At 45.1% G+C, this 16,102-nt stretch overlaps 1 protein-coding gene across 1 annotated transcript in view; it reads left to right on the top strand.

Moving 5' to 3' along the window:
- RHBDF1 (rhomboid 5 homolog 1) overlaps positions 1-16,102 on the top strand; it is a 243,312-nt gene that overhangs the window by 202,356 nt on the left and 24,854 nt on the right. The window contains exons 16-17 of the mRNA XM_073633039.1: positions 2,350-2,425; positions 4,480-4,580. Coding sequence (XP_073489140.1) covers positions 2,350-2,425; positions 4,480-4,580 — 177 coding nt within the window. The remainder of the gene's footprint in view (positions 1-2,349; positions 2,426-4,479; positions 4,581-16,102) is intronic.

Below are 16,102 nucleotides of genomic sequence, written 5' to 3' on the forward strand. Positions count from 1 at the left end.
AGCATTGCACACGCAGTTCACCCGCTTATTTGCTTTCCTAACACTGAACCGCCTCTCAGCCAATCAGATGCGCGGTTCTGTTACCCGTCACCTGATTGGCTGAAAGGACAGGTGCTGCGATTGGAGGCCTATCAGGAAGAGGGGAGGAGACGCATGGAGGACACAGGAGCCGCTGTCTGACCCGCTGCAAGGTCCCACCACTCGCCACCGTCGCCCATATGCCTGACCCGCCACTGAGACAGGGTAAGTGCCGGGCAGACAGCGAGCAGGCGGGGGGGTCACAGTGGCAGCATTTAATGGGCACAGTGGCAGCATTTTATGGGGCACAGTAGCAGCATTGGATGGGCACAGTGGCAGCATTTGATGGGGCATAGTGGCAGCATTTGATAGAGCACATTGGCAGCATTTGATGGGGCAAAGTGGCACTATTTGATGGGCACAGTGGTAGCATTTGATGGGGCACAGTGGCAGCATTTGATGGCACAGTGGCTGCGTTTGATAGGCACAGTTGCTGCGTTTGATAGGCACAGTTGCTGCGTTTGATGGGCACAGTGACTGTGATTAATGGGCACAGTGGCTGCGATTGATGGGCACAGTGGCTGTGTTTGATGGCACAGTCGCTGCGTTTGATGGGCATAGTGGCTACGTTTGATGGCACAGTGGCTGCGTTTGATGGCATAGTGGCTGCGTTTGATGGCACAGTGGCAGCATTGATGGGCACAGTGGCTGCGTTTGATGGGCACAGTGGCTGCGTTTGATGGGCACAGTGGCTGCGTTTGATGGCACAGTGGCAGCATTGATGGCACAGTGGCTGCGTTTGATGGGCACAGTGGCTGCAATTGATGGCACTATGGCTGCGTTTGATGGGCACAGTGGTTGAGTTTGATGGCCCAGTGGCTGCAATTGATAGGCACAGTGGCAGCATTTGATGGGGCATAGTGGCAGCATTTGATAGAGCACAGTGGCAGTATTTGATGGGGCAAAGTGGCACTATTTGATGGGCACAGTGGTAGCATTTGATGGGCACAGTGGCAGCATTTGATGGGGCACAGTGGCAGCATTTGATGGCACAGTGGCTGCGTTTGATAGGCACAGTAGGCACAGTTGCTGCGTTTGATGGCACAGTGGCTGCGATTGAGGGGCACAGTGACTGCGATTGATGGGCACAGTGGCTGCGATTGATGGGCACAGTGGCTGCGTTTGATGGCATAGTGGTTTGATGGGCACAGTGGCTACGTTTGATGGCACAGTGGCTGCGTTTGATGGCATAGTGGCTGCGTTTGATGGCACAGTGGCAGCATTGATGGCACAGTGGCTGCGTTTGATGGGCATAGTGGCTGCATTTGATGGCACAGTGGCAGCATTGATGGCACAGTGGGTGCATATGATGGGCACAGTGGCTGCAATTGATGGCACAATGGCTGCGTTTGATGGGCACAGTGGTTGAGTTTGATGGCCCTGTGGCTGCAATTGATAGGCACAGTGGTTGTGTTTGATGGGCACAGTGGCTTTGTTTGATGGGCACAGTGAATTTTTCAGTTTTATTGCACCCCCCCAAAAACTTTTGAGCACCAGCCGCCACTGACTAGGAGGGGGACTTACTGTACTCCGAAGGGAAGGAGGATATATAGGACTCATTTGCATGGATGTAATGTATGCTGTGAACAGCGTATAGTTTTTTACGCAGCTGTATATTAGTCTACTTGCCAGTTCAAACAGCTGCATAAAGCAGCGTAAATGTTCCACTGCGTACAGCAGCTTAGAAAAATAGGACAAAGCTACGTCTGGGGCTGTACGCATGTGAAGGTTTGTGGTAACATTTACAGTACATGCGTACAGTGAGCAGCATACAAGGACCCTATTGGCTGCCATCACTGCTCCCGACATGCCAAATCAACAAATGTGATTACACAATGTCAGTCTGAATGAGTCGTTGATGTACTGGCAAGTTGCAAAGTAGTGTTCAAAATCCCAAGACAATGTTTTAAGGACATATGGGGTAACTTGATTTGTTTTAAGATTTGTAGTAAAGGAAATATTTGAATAGAGTTGCAGTAACAAAAGATGGGGCAACTGCTTATTAAATGTCAAGAGGCAATGGCTTTTACACACACTGGCAATTTATGATGGATACCTTTTGTTTATTTAATAAAACATATGTATTTTTTTTTAAATATTGCTATTTGTTCAGATAGTTGTCCTCAAGCTAAAACTGTTATACTGGATATCGGAAAGTGTCAAAAAAATTCAGAAATGTTATATGTTATTGATATTGTGTTTAATAAAAGTTGCAAATAAGTTGTTTGTTTATACTGTAGATGTTGTACTAATCCGTTAATCTCTCTTTAGCTGTAAAATAACATCAAGAGAATACTGTGAGTTCATGAAAGGATACTTCCATGAAGAAGCAACATTATGTTCACAGGTATGCTTTGATGGACTGGTTTTTACTGTATAAAAAAACAATGTTCCCTGAGAATTTCATTTTCTATTTTTTGTTAACTGGATAATATTCCACCTGTTTAAAAAAGAAGCAGAATTTTTGTATTCTTTATAATCTGGGCAGTATAGAAATGAGGCTTGGGAATGTCAGGGGATGGTCAGAAAACATGCATATTACAGAACCCACCTTCTCTTGATGACATCAGGGACTAGCACATAAATTCCATAGTAAGTGGTAACAGAGCCAAATGGAACTTAAAAATAGCATTACACTGCCTGGTGAGCAGGCATCTGACTGCTTCCTCCTCCCTTGGCAGGCTGTGAGGGAGGAGGCGGTAGCCAGATCCTTCGATTGCTGTGAAGTCTCTAAGCTGAGGTTTAACCATTCAATATATGTCTGTGCTTTATTTATTTATTTATTTTATTTATTTATTTCAGGTACTTATATAGCGCCGTCAATTTACGCAGCGCTTTACATATACATTGTACATTCACATCAGTCCCTACCCTCAAGGAGCTTACAATCTAAGGTCCCTAACTCACATTTATACATACTAGGGACAATTTAGACAGGATCCAATAAACCTACCAGCATGTCTTTGGAGTGTGGGAGGAGACTGGAGTACCCGGAGGAAACCCACGCAGGCACAGGGAGAACATGCAAACTCCAGGCAGGTAGTGTCGTGGTTGGGATTCGATATGAAGATTGTCCTCTTTCATGATGCCAGCTTTTTAATTTAATGAGCCTTTACCGCTCACTTTTATTAGGGGGTCACAAGCACTCTGGTATTCCTTCCATGATGTGGATGGTGTCATCCTGGCTATCCTAGGAGTCTTTTTACTTCCATCACAGCTTGTGGGACTTAAACTTTGACTGCTTATATAATTTATCTTTCTCCTTTTTTTTGGACATTTTATGAACACTTTTTTTCCGTTTATGTTTATAGTCACAATTTCATTACACCTTATTACAGTAGGTTTATTGGTCACTATTGATGTTTATAGGATATTGATGAGGTATTGATGACAGTAGTCCCCATTTTATTACACTGTATTAGTTTTATTATATCGGTCACTAATGATGTTTGCAGAATATTGATGATAGTAAACGCTCTGCACTGGTTGATTTATGTTTTTGCTTCGTACCAAGGTATAGTGTTTAGCTGCGGTGTTGTTGAACAACTATTCCACCATAAGAGCAGATTCCTAATTTTTTTATGCAGCCAAAGTGGCCAGGAAATCTGCATTGCTGGACAATGTGATAGATGATGGATTTACATCAGGGGGACATTATTTATGGAATTTTTATTAAAAGGCTCTATCATGGTGAAAGTGTGTGTATTTATGCACATTTTACTTATCATACTTATTGCCCTGGGAGGGGGGGATATCTGGGGGACCCATTATTCTAAAGGGGGCTTCCAAATTCCTGTAAGTCCCCCTCCACACATCCTCTTAGAAACCACATATGGGGAAGGGGTTCTTTTCCCCCTGCATTAAGAAAAGGTGATTCGCAAGGCTTGCCCCCCCCATTGCAAGTTATCATCCAATGTTGAAAGACATGTGACCTGGTATGGTTCAGGAAGAGGGGCTGAATGCTCACTGCTGTCCTGGCCACCCACATCTCATGCCTTGATAAGGGTTCTGGTTTGTATTTTAGAAGAACATGTTCCCTGTGGCAGTGCCCAGGTACCTATGCCCTTTTTTTAACAAACGCTTGCAAATTAGCCTTGAAAGAAATTCAACAAACATAGACTTTGATAGGGTTCAGTGCTATGTTTGGTGAACCTCCTGCAAACCAAACTTTGCCTGACACATCCCTAGAAAGCATCTGGAGTGTGTAAACAGTCAGTCAGATAACTTCAGTTAACATCTCAATGAGGTTTAAAACCTCATGATAATTGGACTAATAAAATTGGATTACCCATAAAGATGTACCTGCTGAGATATTCTAGTTGTTTGCATATCTTTTATATTAAACTAAGATTAGTATATCTTGCATATATAATTATGCAATTTAATCTTCCTATTTTTTAGGTACATTGCATGGATGATGTTTGTGGCCTTCTGCCATTCTTGAATCCAGAGGTTCCAGACCAGTGTTATAGGTTATGGCTTTCTCTTTTCCTTCATGCTGGGTACGTTTTATTACCTTTTCCCATTTCCAGTTCCAAATTTGACCCATCTATGTGTATATGCATTGCACCTATGTAGCTTCTTTTCTAGTAAAACTCAAAGTATGGTGTTTTTTTAGTGGGCAATTTTGCTTGAAGAATTGACCTCGTTATTGTTTTCCAATTATGCTAAATAACTGATTAGTAAATAACTAGGTAAATTGATGCAATAAATATTATACACATAAACAAAAATTTAAATTACCTTAAATATGAAGCCTTTTCCAGGTTTTTGACCTCTTATATATATTTTATTACTACACCTAAGAGAAATGGCATTAGGCCACAGGTGTCAAACATAAGGCCTTGTTATGTGGCCTGCAGCGGCCCCTGGCCGCCACCTACGGCTCTCACCTGCTCTTCTTGCAGTCACTTGTAAACACAGGAACTTCTGTGTTTACAGTGAGAGCTATGGTCTCCGTGACTCCCAGATCCCTGCAGACACTGACAGCGTCGCTCACAGCGGGGCACAGAGGGATAGGGCGGGGCCAGATCCAACAGAAGGATCTCCCTGCACGGTGACAGACGTGAACTTTTACTGGAGCCGAATACACAAGTCCACCTACACAGGTACTACACAGGGAGGGAACTGCTTAGTAGAGATGTAAGAAAGCTTTGGGAAGGGGGGTTGGGGGGAATGTGGACTGTGGAGGTGTGGGGGCAGATCTGTGCAGATGTGGGGGGATGGGGGAAATGGAGGTGCAGACTCTACATAGGGCACCCCTGAAACCGGCACTCTGTGCGTAGCGCACCCCTGAACCCTGCATTTTGTGCGTAGCGCACCCCTGAACCCTGCACTCTGTGCGTAGTGTATCCCTGAACTCTCCACTTTGTGCGTAGCGCACCCCTGAGCTCTGCACTCTATGCGTGGTGCACTCTGTACTCTGTGCATAGCGCAACCCTGAACCCAGCACTCTGTGCATAGCGCACATCTGAACCCTACACTCTGTGCGTAGCGCACCCCTGAACCTTGCACTCTGTGCATATCACACATCTGAACCCTGCACTCTGTGCGTATCGCACATCTGAACCCTGCACTCTGTGCGCAGCGTACCCATGAACCTTGCACTCTGCATATTGCACATCTGAACCCTGCACTCTGTGCGCAGCGTACCCATGAACCTTGCACTCTGCATATTGCACATCTGAACCCTGCATTCTGTGCGTAGCGCACATCTGAACCGAGGACTCTGGGCGTAGCGCACATCTGAACCCTGCACTCTGTGCGTAGCGCACATCTGAACCCTGCACTGTGTGTGTAGCGCACCCCTGAACCCTGCACTCTGTGAGTAGTGCACCCCTGAACCCTGCACTCTGTGCGTAGCACATCCCTGAACCCTGCGCTCTGTGTGTTGCGCACCCCTGAACCCTGCACTCTGTGCGTATCACACATCTGAACCCTGCACACTGTGCGCAGCGTACCCATGAACCCTGCACTCTGTGCATAGTGCACCCATGAACCCTGCACTCTGTGCATAGTGCACCCATGAACCCTGCAGTCTGTACGTAGCGCACCCCTAAACCCTGCACTCTGTATGTAACGAAACTGTAAGAGAAGTCCGGCTAATAGACGCGCACCTGCGCACAAGTACGGGGCACACCAGTATAAAGAAGGACTTGTATGGGCGCATGTGCGGGCATGCACAGGCGCGCACTAACGCGCGCACACAGGTGCACGCCAAAGCGCGCACACAGGTGCGCGCCAATGCGCGCACACAGGTGCGCGCACACCTCTAATGCGCGCGTGCACACATGCTCGTTTGGGCGCCAAGTAGCCTATTTAAACTGAGCACTGACACATGAACTTTGCTGAGTGGTCTTTCAGCTAGTGCCTGCTTACCTGATCCGTTCCAGTTACCTGTGTTTTGACCCAGCTATACCTGAACCTTCTCCTTGACTTCCGCCTGCCTACCTGATCCTGGCTCAAGTTTGACTTCGCTTCTGCCTGATGTTCCTGTACCTTGCCGCCCGTCTGTGTTCCGAACCCGGCTTGTATCCCGTCTCTGCCTCTTGTCTCGGTACCTGCTCTGTCCGGCTGTTGATGATCTCCTGGCTTTCGTCCCGGCTACGCCTCCATCTGCTGACCCAGCGATTCGGGGCTCCAGTTCTCAGAGCCTGCCCAGCAATCTACAGCCACCTGGTTCCTGCCAAGGCCCAGCCAGTGCCAACAGCTACATCGGCCCTCCTGCCACTCTGTGTCCTTCAATTCCTGTCATCACTACCAGGGGTGTCGGACAGGAGGTGCAAGAGAAGCCCCCTCTCCAGTTTGATCTCCACCAGGTACGTGACAGTACCACTCAGCCAGATGTCGGAGATCGAGGGAGGGGCTTCATCTCTGGAGCCGCTATGTTTGCAACTTGCATCTCTCATCCAGGCAGTCTGCATCCTGCAAAAGAGCTACCAGCAGCTGGAGAATGTCATTCAACCCATGGGTCCTACCTTGGCAACTCCTGCACCTGCTACTGCACCTGGCTGCCCCTCGTCTGAACAGACTTTTTTCATACCCTGAGAAACTATGCCTCCACCTGAGCCTCGAGTTCCTGTACCAGAGCGATTCACTGGTGACCGGCACAAGTTCTGTGCATTTAAGGTGGGGTTTGCCATATCCCTACTTAACAGAGACTCACAGTCTTGGGCTCATCAGCTTCGGGAACAGAACAGCGCAATCTTGGACTCCCTCTCTTCGTTTTTCAAAGCAATGGCTCAGCTCTACGATGAACCCCCAGCGCACAACCACCGCAGAGTCAACCTTTCATGCTCTACGCCAGGGTCATCAACCCGCTGAGGACTATGTGGCAGAATTCCCCCTGTGGGCCTCTGTTACAGGCTGGAATGATGCCGCCTTATGGCATCAATTTCGTCTTGGCCTGTCTTAAGTCCTTAAGGATGAGCTCACTCGTGTGGGGGTTCCCAGTTCCCTTGAAGACCTTGTTAACCTTACCATCCAGCTTAATCGGAGGTTCAGAGAGAAGAGGGCAGAAAAAAACTGGGATCTCCGTTTCCCCAAAGAATCGGCAGGCACACCCCATGCAACTCGGACTTTTACGTCCACCACTCTCTAGTGAGGAAAAGTTGTGACAATCTGTACTGTGGGGTAGCGGGACATTATTTTCAAAATTGCCCTGTGAGGCCTACCAGAACCAGGACCATACCCTCTACCTACCTTGCCAACTGTTCCATAGGGAGTAGAGCTGCACATATCACCTTGTCCCTGTCACTTCAGATTCCCGGAAAAGTCATCCAAGCGTCAGCCATAATCGACTCCGGAGCTTGCAGCTCTTTTATAGACCAAGACTTTGCCTTACGCCACCAAATCCCTTTGCAAGCAAAGACTCACCTGTTGTCCATCCATCTGGCCGATGGATCCCGTCTCAGGTCTGGGCCTATAACGCATGAGACTTATCCACTACTGGCTGTATCAGACACCGGTCATTGGGAATACTTGCGCTTGGACATTATTCCTTCCCCTCTATTTCCCGTTATCCTGGGCATCCCCTGGTTGCAAGCCCACAACCCGCAGATAAACTGGGAATCAGGAGAACTGACCTTCTCATCTGTCTACTGCCAGCAATCTTGCCATCACCCCATTTCTATAAGACCTACACCCCTTCTTGGGGTACATACTGACTCTTGTGTGTCACAACTCATACCAGCTGCCTATCATGAATACCTGGAAGTTTTTGATAAACGCAAAGCAGACATCCTACCACCTCACCACCCATATGACTGCCCAGTTGAACTGTTGCCAGGTGCAGAAATCCCTTTCAGGCGCATCTTTCCTCTCTCCGAACTAGAACTCAAAGTACTATGTTAGTATATAGATGAAAACTTGGAGAAGGAGTTTATCCGGCCTTCCACGTCCCCCGCAGGTGCTGGATTTTTTTTTGTGGAAAAAAAAGACCATACCCTGCGCCCCTGCATTGACTACAGGGAAATAAATAAAATCACCATCAAAAACAGGTATCCTTTGCCTCTGGTTCCGGAACTGTTCCAGCGCTTCAAGACGTCCACAGTATTCACAAAACCTGACTTACGGGGTGCTTATAACTTAGTTCGGATCCGGGAAGGGGACGAATGGAAGACGGCTTTCCGCACTAGATTTGGACACTACGAGTATCTCGTTATGCCTTTCGGGTTGTGCAATGCTCCTGCAACATTTCAGCATTTTGTCAATGACATTTTTAGAGATTTTCTTGATCTGTTCATGATTGCCTACTTAGACAACATTCTGATTTTCTCCAATTCCCTTTCTGCACACCGTGAGCATGTGAAGAAGTTTCTCGGCCGGCTAAAAGATCATGGACTATTTGCAAAAGCTGAAAAATTCGAATTCGAAAAAGAGACAATTCAGTTCCTAGGGCTTATTATTTCCACCGCAGGCATCTCCATGGATCCTCAAAAAGTTAAATCCATTCTTGAATGGCCCACTCCCACAGACAGGAAGAGCACACAGAAATTCATAGGATTTGCCAATTTCTATAGCAAATTTATTAAAAATTTCTCTGCCATCTTCTCTCCTATCACCCAGCTTACAGGGCAGCATACCTGTTTTTCATGGACACCTGCAGCACAAGCAGCCTTTGACCAGTTAAAGACTCTGTTCACCTCAGCACCTATTCTGTAGCACCCAGACTCTGCATCACCTTATGTCCTAGAGGTGGACGCCTCAGAAAATGCCGTGGGAGCCATCCTGTCTCAGCGTTGAGGAACAAAATCCCTGTTGCATCCCATCACCTTCTTCTCAAGGAAACTCAGTCCTGCGGAGAAGAACTATGATGTGGGTGACCGAGAACTATTAGCCATAAAAACAGCCCTAAAAGAGTGGCGTTACCTACTAGAAGGAGCTGCGCACCCCATTTTGATCTTTACTGATCACAAAAATCTCGAATATCTGAGAACTGCTAAACGACTGAGGCAATGCCAAGCCAGGTGGGCGTTGTTCTTTTCTTGTTTCTCCTTCCATATTACCTTCAGACCGGGTTCCAAGAATGGCAAGCCCGACGCGTTATCACACATGTATCCAGAAGAGGAAGGACACCACCAGACAGACACCATCCTGCCAGCCCAAAGTTTTCTTTCGCTACAAGCAGACCTAATCACCCAACTTAAAGAGGAGTTCCCATTTAAAAAAATAAATAAATAAAAAGTCAGCAGCTACAAATACTACAGCTGCTGACTTTTAATTGGACACTTACCTGTCCCAGGGTCCAGCGATGCGAGGGATAGAAGCCCCGTTCATCTCCCCCTCCATTCGGCAGCGCCGGCATTGCAACTGTGGGCGCCGGGCTGTGGCTTCACAGCCGGGCACCCACTGCGTGAGCGGCGCCGCGCCGTGATTGGCCGCTCAGTCATCTGGGACCTGTAATGGGTCCCAGATGATTGACAAGAGGGAGGGAGCAGAGCTGAGCCCTTCCTGTGCCAAAGGGAAGTGATGTCACCAGCCCAGGCACTGAAAGAGGCAGACTACGAGGGACCCCCTAGCAACAGGCATTTAGAGGTGAGTAAAAAAAAAAAAAAATTCCAAATTTAATTTTTTTTATTTTTTTTAGGCACATTCATGTATTTTTTTTTTTTGGGTGGAACACCACTTTAAGCAGTGTTGGAATTGTATGTGTCAAATGGCAAAAGTATATCCAAAGGTGTGGTAGAAATGTTCAAAGGAAATAAATCCTTGGAGCCAGAGCAGATGGAATAGGTGATCAAACGGTTAAACACTCAACACCCAGTGAGAAATCCTCCACCTTAATAGATATACGCTTACCAGAGGTAAGCTAGATAACAGCTTATCAATGGATATCCACACGGGGGACACAACTCCTTGGATCTCCTCACAAGGAAGGGGTAGGCAGGAACTTTCTCACAGCGAACCTCAGACAGAATGCCAGGGGAACCCAGAAAAATGATAAATTTCCTCCATAGTGTGAATCCGTATGGTTATTTATTAATTAAAATGTGGTAAATACACTTACATAAAATCTTGGTTAAAAATCACAGAAACAGCCGGCCGGCTTGCATACACCCGTTCAACGAGATTAGGATGGAAACGATGACGTCAGCGCGTCGACCTTCCGACGTACGTTTCGTCCTATTGGACGTCGTCATGGGAACGGGCAACGCACTGACTCATCGCTACTTATAGGAACAAAACTAAACCAAGCCTCGCTATGAAGCTCGGATGGCGTCACCACAACATCCTGTTAGGAGAGGATGTGTGTGTCGAATAATCGTGGGATAGGCTGACGCTTCCCCCGTCAGCCAATCACAACCTCCCGGTACAAGGGACAGATATATATTATTAAAAAACATTAGAGGGCATGGAAGAAAACTCATACACGCCATCTAGTGGAACAAATAAAATTAACACTCAAAGCCACATACTATAATGTGGAAGAAAAAACCTGCGAATTACTTATAATGGAAAATTTGATAAAAGTATATAATCAAAATGTTAGAAAGAAATGTTAGAAAAAAATTTTCTCTTTTTCAGAAAAAATATTTTTTAGAAAAAAATATATATATATATTTTGACATACTAACGCCACCAGAGAATCAAAGTAAGTTCACAAAATTGGATATACATCATAAGAAATATAAAATTTGTAATGCAACCCTGGAGTAAAAACCATCAAAATGCTGTGTTAGATATATCACCCCTCATACCCCGACACAATAAAATAGATGGAATAATGAAGGAATATTGAGATTTAAAACATACAGTATATTGATTTATGAATTATCTAAAAAAGCGTTTAAATCTACATCAACATTGAGCCCGAAGGGGGTATAACACTTCAATCTGTGTATCCAGGTCATCTCGAGCCTGGAGATCCCTCGTATGACAGACCCCCCCCTCCAGTGTGGAGTGTATCTATCAATACCCAGAAAGATAGTCTTCCTGGGATCACGGTCATGTGCTTCTAGGTAGTGTCTGGAGACCGGGTGTTTGGGGAAACCTGTTAGGATGTTGGTGATGTGCTCGTTGAGCCTTACAGATAGGGGGCGCTTGGTTCTTCCTACATATTGTAGGCCGCAGGGGCATTGGAGAAGATATACCACCCGCTCTGTGGAACAAGTAATGAATGATCTGATCTCAAATTCCATCAGAGTGCTGGTGGAAATGAACTTATGTGTCCTTCTATGTGTACAACCACTAAGAGAACACACCCTACACCTCCTGCACTGATAGAAACCAATCATATATTCAAAAAATCCCTTCTTAGTGAGAGGAGGGTCCAAAACGTTCGGGGCCACTCTACTTCTAAGCGAGGGGGCACCTTTATAAATCACCTGTGGTTTGGCCGGAAGGATAGGACCAAGCACATGGTCATTCTTAAGGACATGCCAATGCTTTTTTATTAGCTTAGCTACATTTTTATATTGTAAGGAATAGGTGGTAATAAAAGGAATTGTGGGTACCCTCTCACGGTCAGACTTCTTAGTTTCAAGTAAAGTGCATCTATCAATCTTGGCTACTTCCTCTAATGTGTTCTTCAGAGAGGTCTCCACATAGCCCTTCTCTAGGAAACGTTTTAATAAAATATCTGCTTGGGCTAAAAATTCACCATGGTTAGAACAATTACGTTTTAAACGAATGAATTGGCTCTTCGGCACAGACCTCAACCAGGCCTCATGATGGCAGCTGTCAGTCGGTATATAGGAATTCCGGTCTGTGTTTTTAAAAAAGGTGGCTGTGGTAAACTCCCCATCCTTGACACCAATTTTAAGATCCAAGAAATTGATCTCAGATTGGCTGGCCTCATAGGAAAGTCGAATCCCCCGGTCATTATCATTCAACCCCGTCATATAGAAATCGAGCTCCTCACGATTACCATTCCATAGGAGGAGGATGTCATCTATGTATCTAGCCCACAACACCACCTGAGGTTTCTGTTGGGCATAGATGACATCCTCCTCCCACAGGGCCATGAAGAGGTTCGCCAAGCTGGGGGCATATTTAGCCCCCATGGCGACACCCCTATCCTGCCTATAAAACTGGCCCCCAAACCAAAAATAATTCCTAGTGGCCACAAAGTGGAGTAGTTGCATAATGAAGCATATTTGTTCATCGAACAGTGACGAATCACGTCTAAGATAATATTCGACCGCAAACAGCCCCTTCATTATGCAACTACTCCACTTTGTGGCCACTAGGAATTATTTTTGGTTTGGGGGCCAGTTTTATAGGCAGGATAGGGGTGTCGCCATGGGGGCTAAATATGCCCCCAGCTTGGCGAACCTCTTCATGGCCCTGTGGGAGGAGGATGTCATCTATGCCCAACAGAAACCTCAGGTGGTGTTGTGGGCTAGATACATAGATGACATCCTCCTCCTATGGAATGGTAATCGTGAGGATCTCGATTTCTATATGACGGGGTTGAATGATAATGACCGGGGGATTCGACTTTCCTATGAGGCCAGCCAATCTGAGATCAATTTCTTGGATCTTAAAATTGGTGTCAAGGATGGGGAGTTTACCACAGCCACCTTTTTTAAAAACACAGACCGGAATTCCTATATACCGACTGACAGCTGCCATCATGAGGCCTGGTTGAGGTCTGTGCCGAAGAGCCAATTCATTCGTTTAAAATGTAATTGTTCTAACCATGGTGAATTTTTAGCCCAAGCAGATATTTTATTAAGACGTTTCCTAGAGAAGGGCTATGTGGAGACCTCTCTGAGGAACACATTAGAGGAAGTAGCCAAGATTGATAGATGCACTTTACTTGAAACTAAGAAGTCTGACCGTGAGAGGGTACCCACAATTCCTTTTATTACCACCTATTCCTTACAATATAAAAATGTAGCTAAGCTAATAAAAAAGCATTGGCATGTCCTTAAGAATGACCATGTGCTTGGTCCTATCCTTCCGGCCAAACCACAGGTGATTTATAAAGGTGCCCCCTCGCTTAGAAGTAGAGTGGCCCCGAACGTTTTGGACCCTCCTCTCACTAAGAAGGGATTTTTTGAATATATGATTGGTTTCTATCAGTGCAGGAGGTGTAGGGTGTGTTCTCTTAGTGGTTGTACACATAGAAGGACACATAAGTTCATTTCCACCAGCACTCTGATGGAATTTGAGATCAGATCATTCATTACATGTTCCACAGAGCGGGTGGTATATCTTCTCCAATGCCCCTGCGGCCTACAATATGTAGGAAGAACCAAGCGCCCCCTATCTGTAAGGCTCAACGAGCACATCACCAACATCCTAACAGGTTTCCCCAAACACCCGGTCTCCAGACACTACCTAGAAGCACATGACCGTGATCCCAGGAAGACTATCTTTCTGGGTATTGATAGATACACTCCACACTGGAGGGGGGGGTCTGTCATACGAGGGATCTCCAGGCTCGAGATGACCTGGATACACAGATTGAAGTGTTATACCCCCTTCGGGCTCAATGTTGATGTAGATTTAAACGCTTTTTTAGATAATTCATAAATCAATATACTGTATGTTTTAAATCTCAATATTCCTTCATTATTCCATCTATTTTATTGTGTCGGGGTATGAGGGGTGATATATCTAACACAGCATTTTGATGGTTTTTACTCCAGGGTTGCATTACAAATTTTATATTTCTTATGATGTATATCCAATTTTGTGAACTTACTTTGATTCTCTGGTGGCGTTAGTATGTCAAAATATATATATATATTTTTTTCTGAAAAATATTTTTTCTGAAAAAGAGAAAATTTTTTTCTAACATTTCTTTCTAACATTTTGATTATATACTTTTATCAAATTTTCCATTATAAGTAATTCGCAGGTTTTTTCTTCCACATTATAGTATGTGGCTTTGAGTGTTAATTTTATTTGTTCCACTAGATGGTGTGTATGAGTTTTCTTCCATGCCCTCTAATTTTTTTTAGTAATATATATCTGTCCCTTGTACCGGGAGGTTGTGATTGGCTGACGGGGGAAGCGTCAGCCTATCCCACGATTATTCGACACACACATCCTCTCCTAACAGGATGATGTGGTGACGCCATCCGAGCTTCATAGCGAGGCTTGGTTTCGTTTTGTTCCTATAAGTAGCGATGAGTCAGTGCGTCGCCCGTTCCCATGACGACGTCCAATAGGACGAAATGTACGTCGGAAGGTCGACGCGCTGACGTCATAGTTTCCATCCTAATCTCGTTGAACGGGTGTATGCAAGCCGGCCGGCTGTTTCTGTGATTTTTAACCAAGATTTTATGTAAGTGTATTTACCACATTTTAATTAATAAATAACCATACGGATTCACACTATGGAGGACATTTTTCATTTTTCTGGGTTCCCCTGGCATGCTGTCTGAGGTTCGCTGTGAGAAAGTTCCTGCCTACCCCTTCCTTGTGAGGAGATCCAAGGAGTTGTGTCCCCCGTGTGGATATCCATTGATAAGCTGTTATCTAGCTTACCTCTGGTAAGCGTATATCTATTAAGGTGGAGGATTTCTCACTGGGTGTTGAGTGTTTAACCGTTTGATCACCTATTCCATCTGCTCTGGCTCCAAGGATTTATTTCCTTTGAACATTTCTACCACACCTTTGGATATACTTTTGCCATTTGACACATACAATTCCAACATTGCAATTTTGTGTCATATCTGGTTCACCACATTTTCCATATATTCCCACTATATGGTTTATACTTAAGCACATTTATTTTCGATTATTTGATTGATTGAATTTCGTAATATTCACATAATTATATATATTGTTTAATATGTGTTCTAATTTTAGCGCAGTCTTCTTTTGATTTTTCTTTGTATATATGTGTGCACGCCTCACTTTAGGACTGCAGCTTGCAATATTCTACTAAATATTAGTAGCACACTTTTTATGGTAGCGCGGTATTTTTTGTGGTTTATATTACCACTTTAAGCAGGCATCCACAAGGGATGCTCTACCACCAGGTGTCTGTTTCCAGGAACAGGAGGGACTATTCTTGCACAACCAAAAGGTATTTGTACCCCCAAGCTTACGCCCCAAGATCCTCAGCCTGTGCCACAACCACCCCTTGGCGGGACATTTTGGGGCAACCAAGACTGTGGAGCTTGTACAGCGGACCTTCTGGTGGCCTAATCTAAAATCTGATAGTATGGGGTATGTCAGTACCTGTGGGGTCTGCAACAGAAACAAGACTGATAAAACCAAAGCCTGGGGCCTGTTAAGGCCATTGCCCATTCCCAAGAGATCCTGGGAGATGATCAGTATGGATTTCATGTCACACTGTATTTGCCCAGCGGTCTTTCAAATGCAATTTTTTGGGAAAAAATACACTTAAATTAAATAAAATAAAATAAAAAAAAAGAAACAGTAAAGTTTAGCGCAATTTTTTTTTGTTTTAATGTGAAAGATGATGTTACTCCGCGAGAATCGCGAGAGAATCGTGATCTATCCTCTAAACAAAAAAATCGTGATTCTCATTTTAGCCAGAATCGTGCAGCTCTACTTTGAAGTAAATCCTTAGGGTAATATATAAGAACACATACTTAATTAT

The sequence above is a fragment of the Aquarana catesbeiana genome, linkage group LG06 (genome assembly GCF_042186555.1).
Source record: "Aquarana catesbeiana isolate 2022-GZ linkage group LG06, ASM4218655v1, whole genome shotgun sequence".
Lineage (NCBI taxonomy): Eukaryota > Metazoa > Chordata > Amphibia > Anura > Ranidae > Aquarana > Aquarana catesbeiana.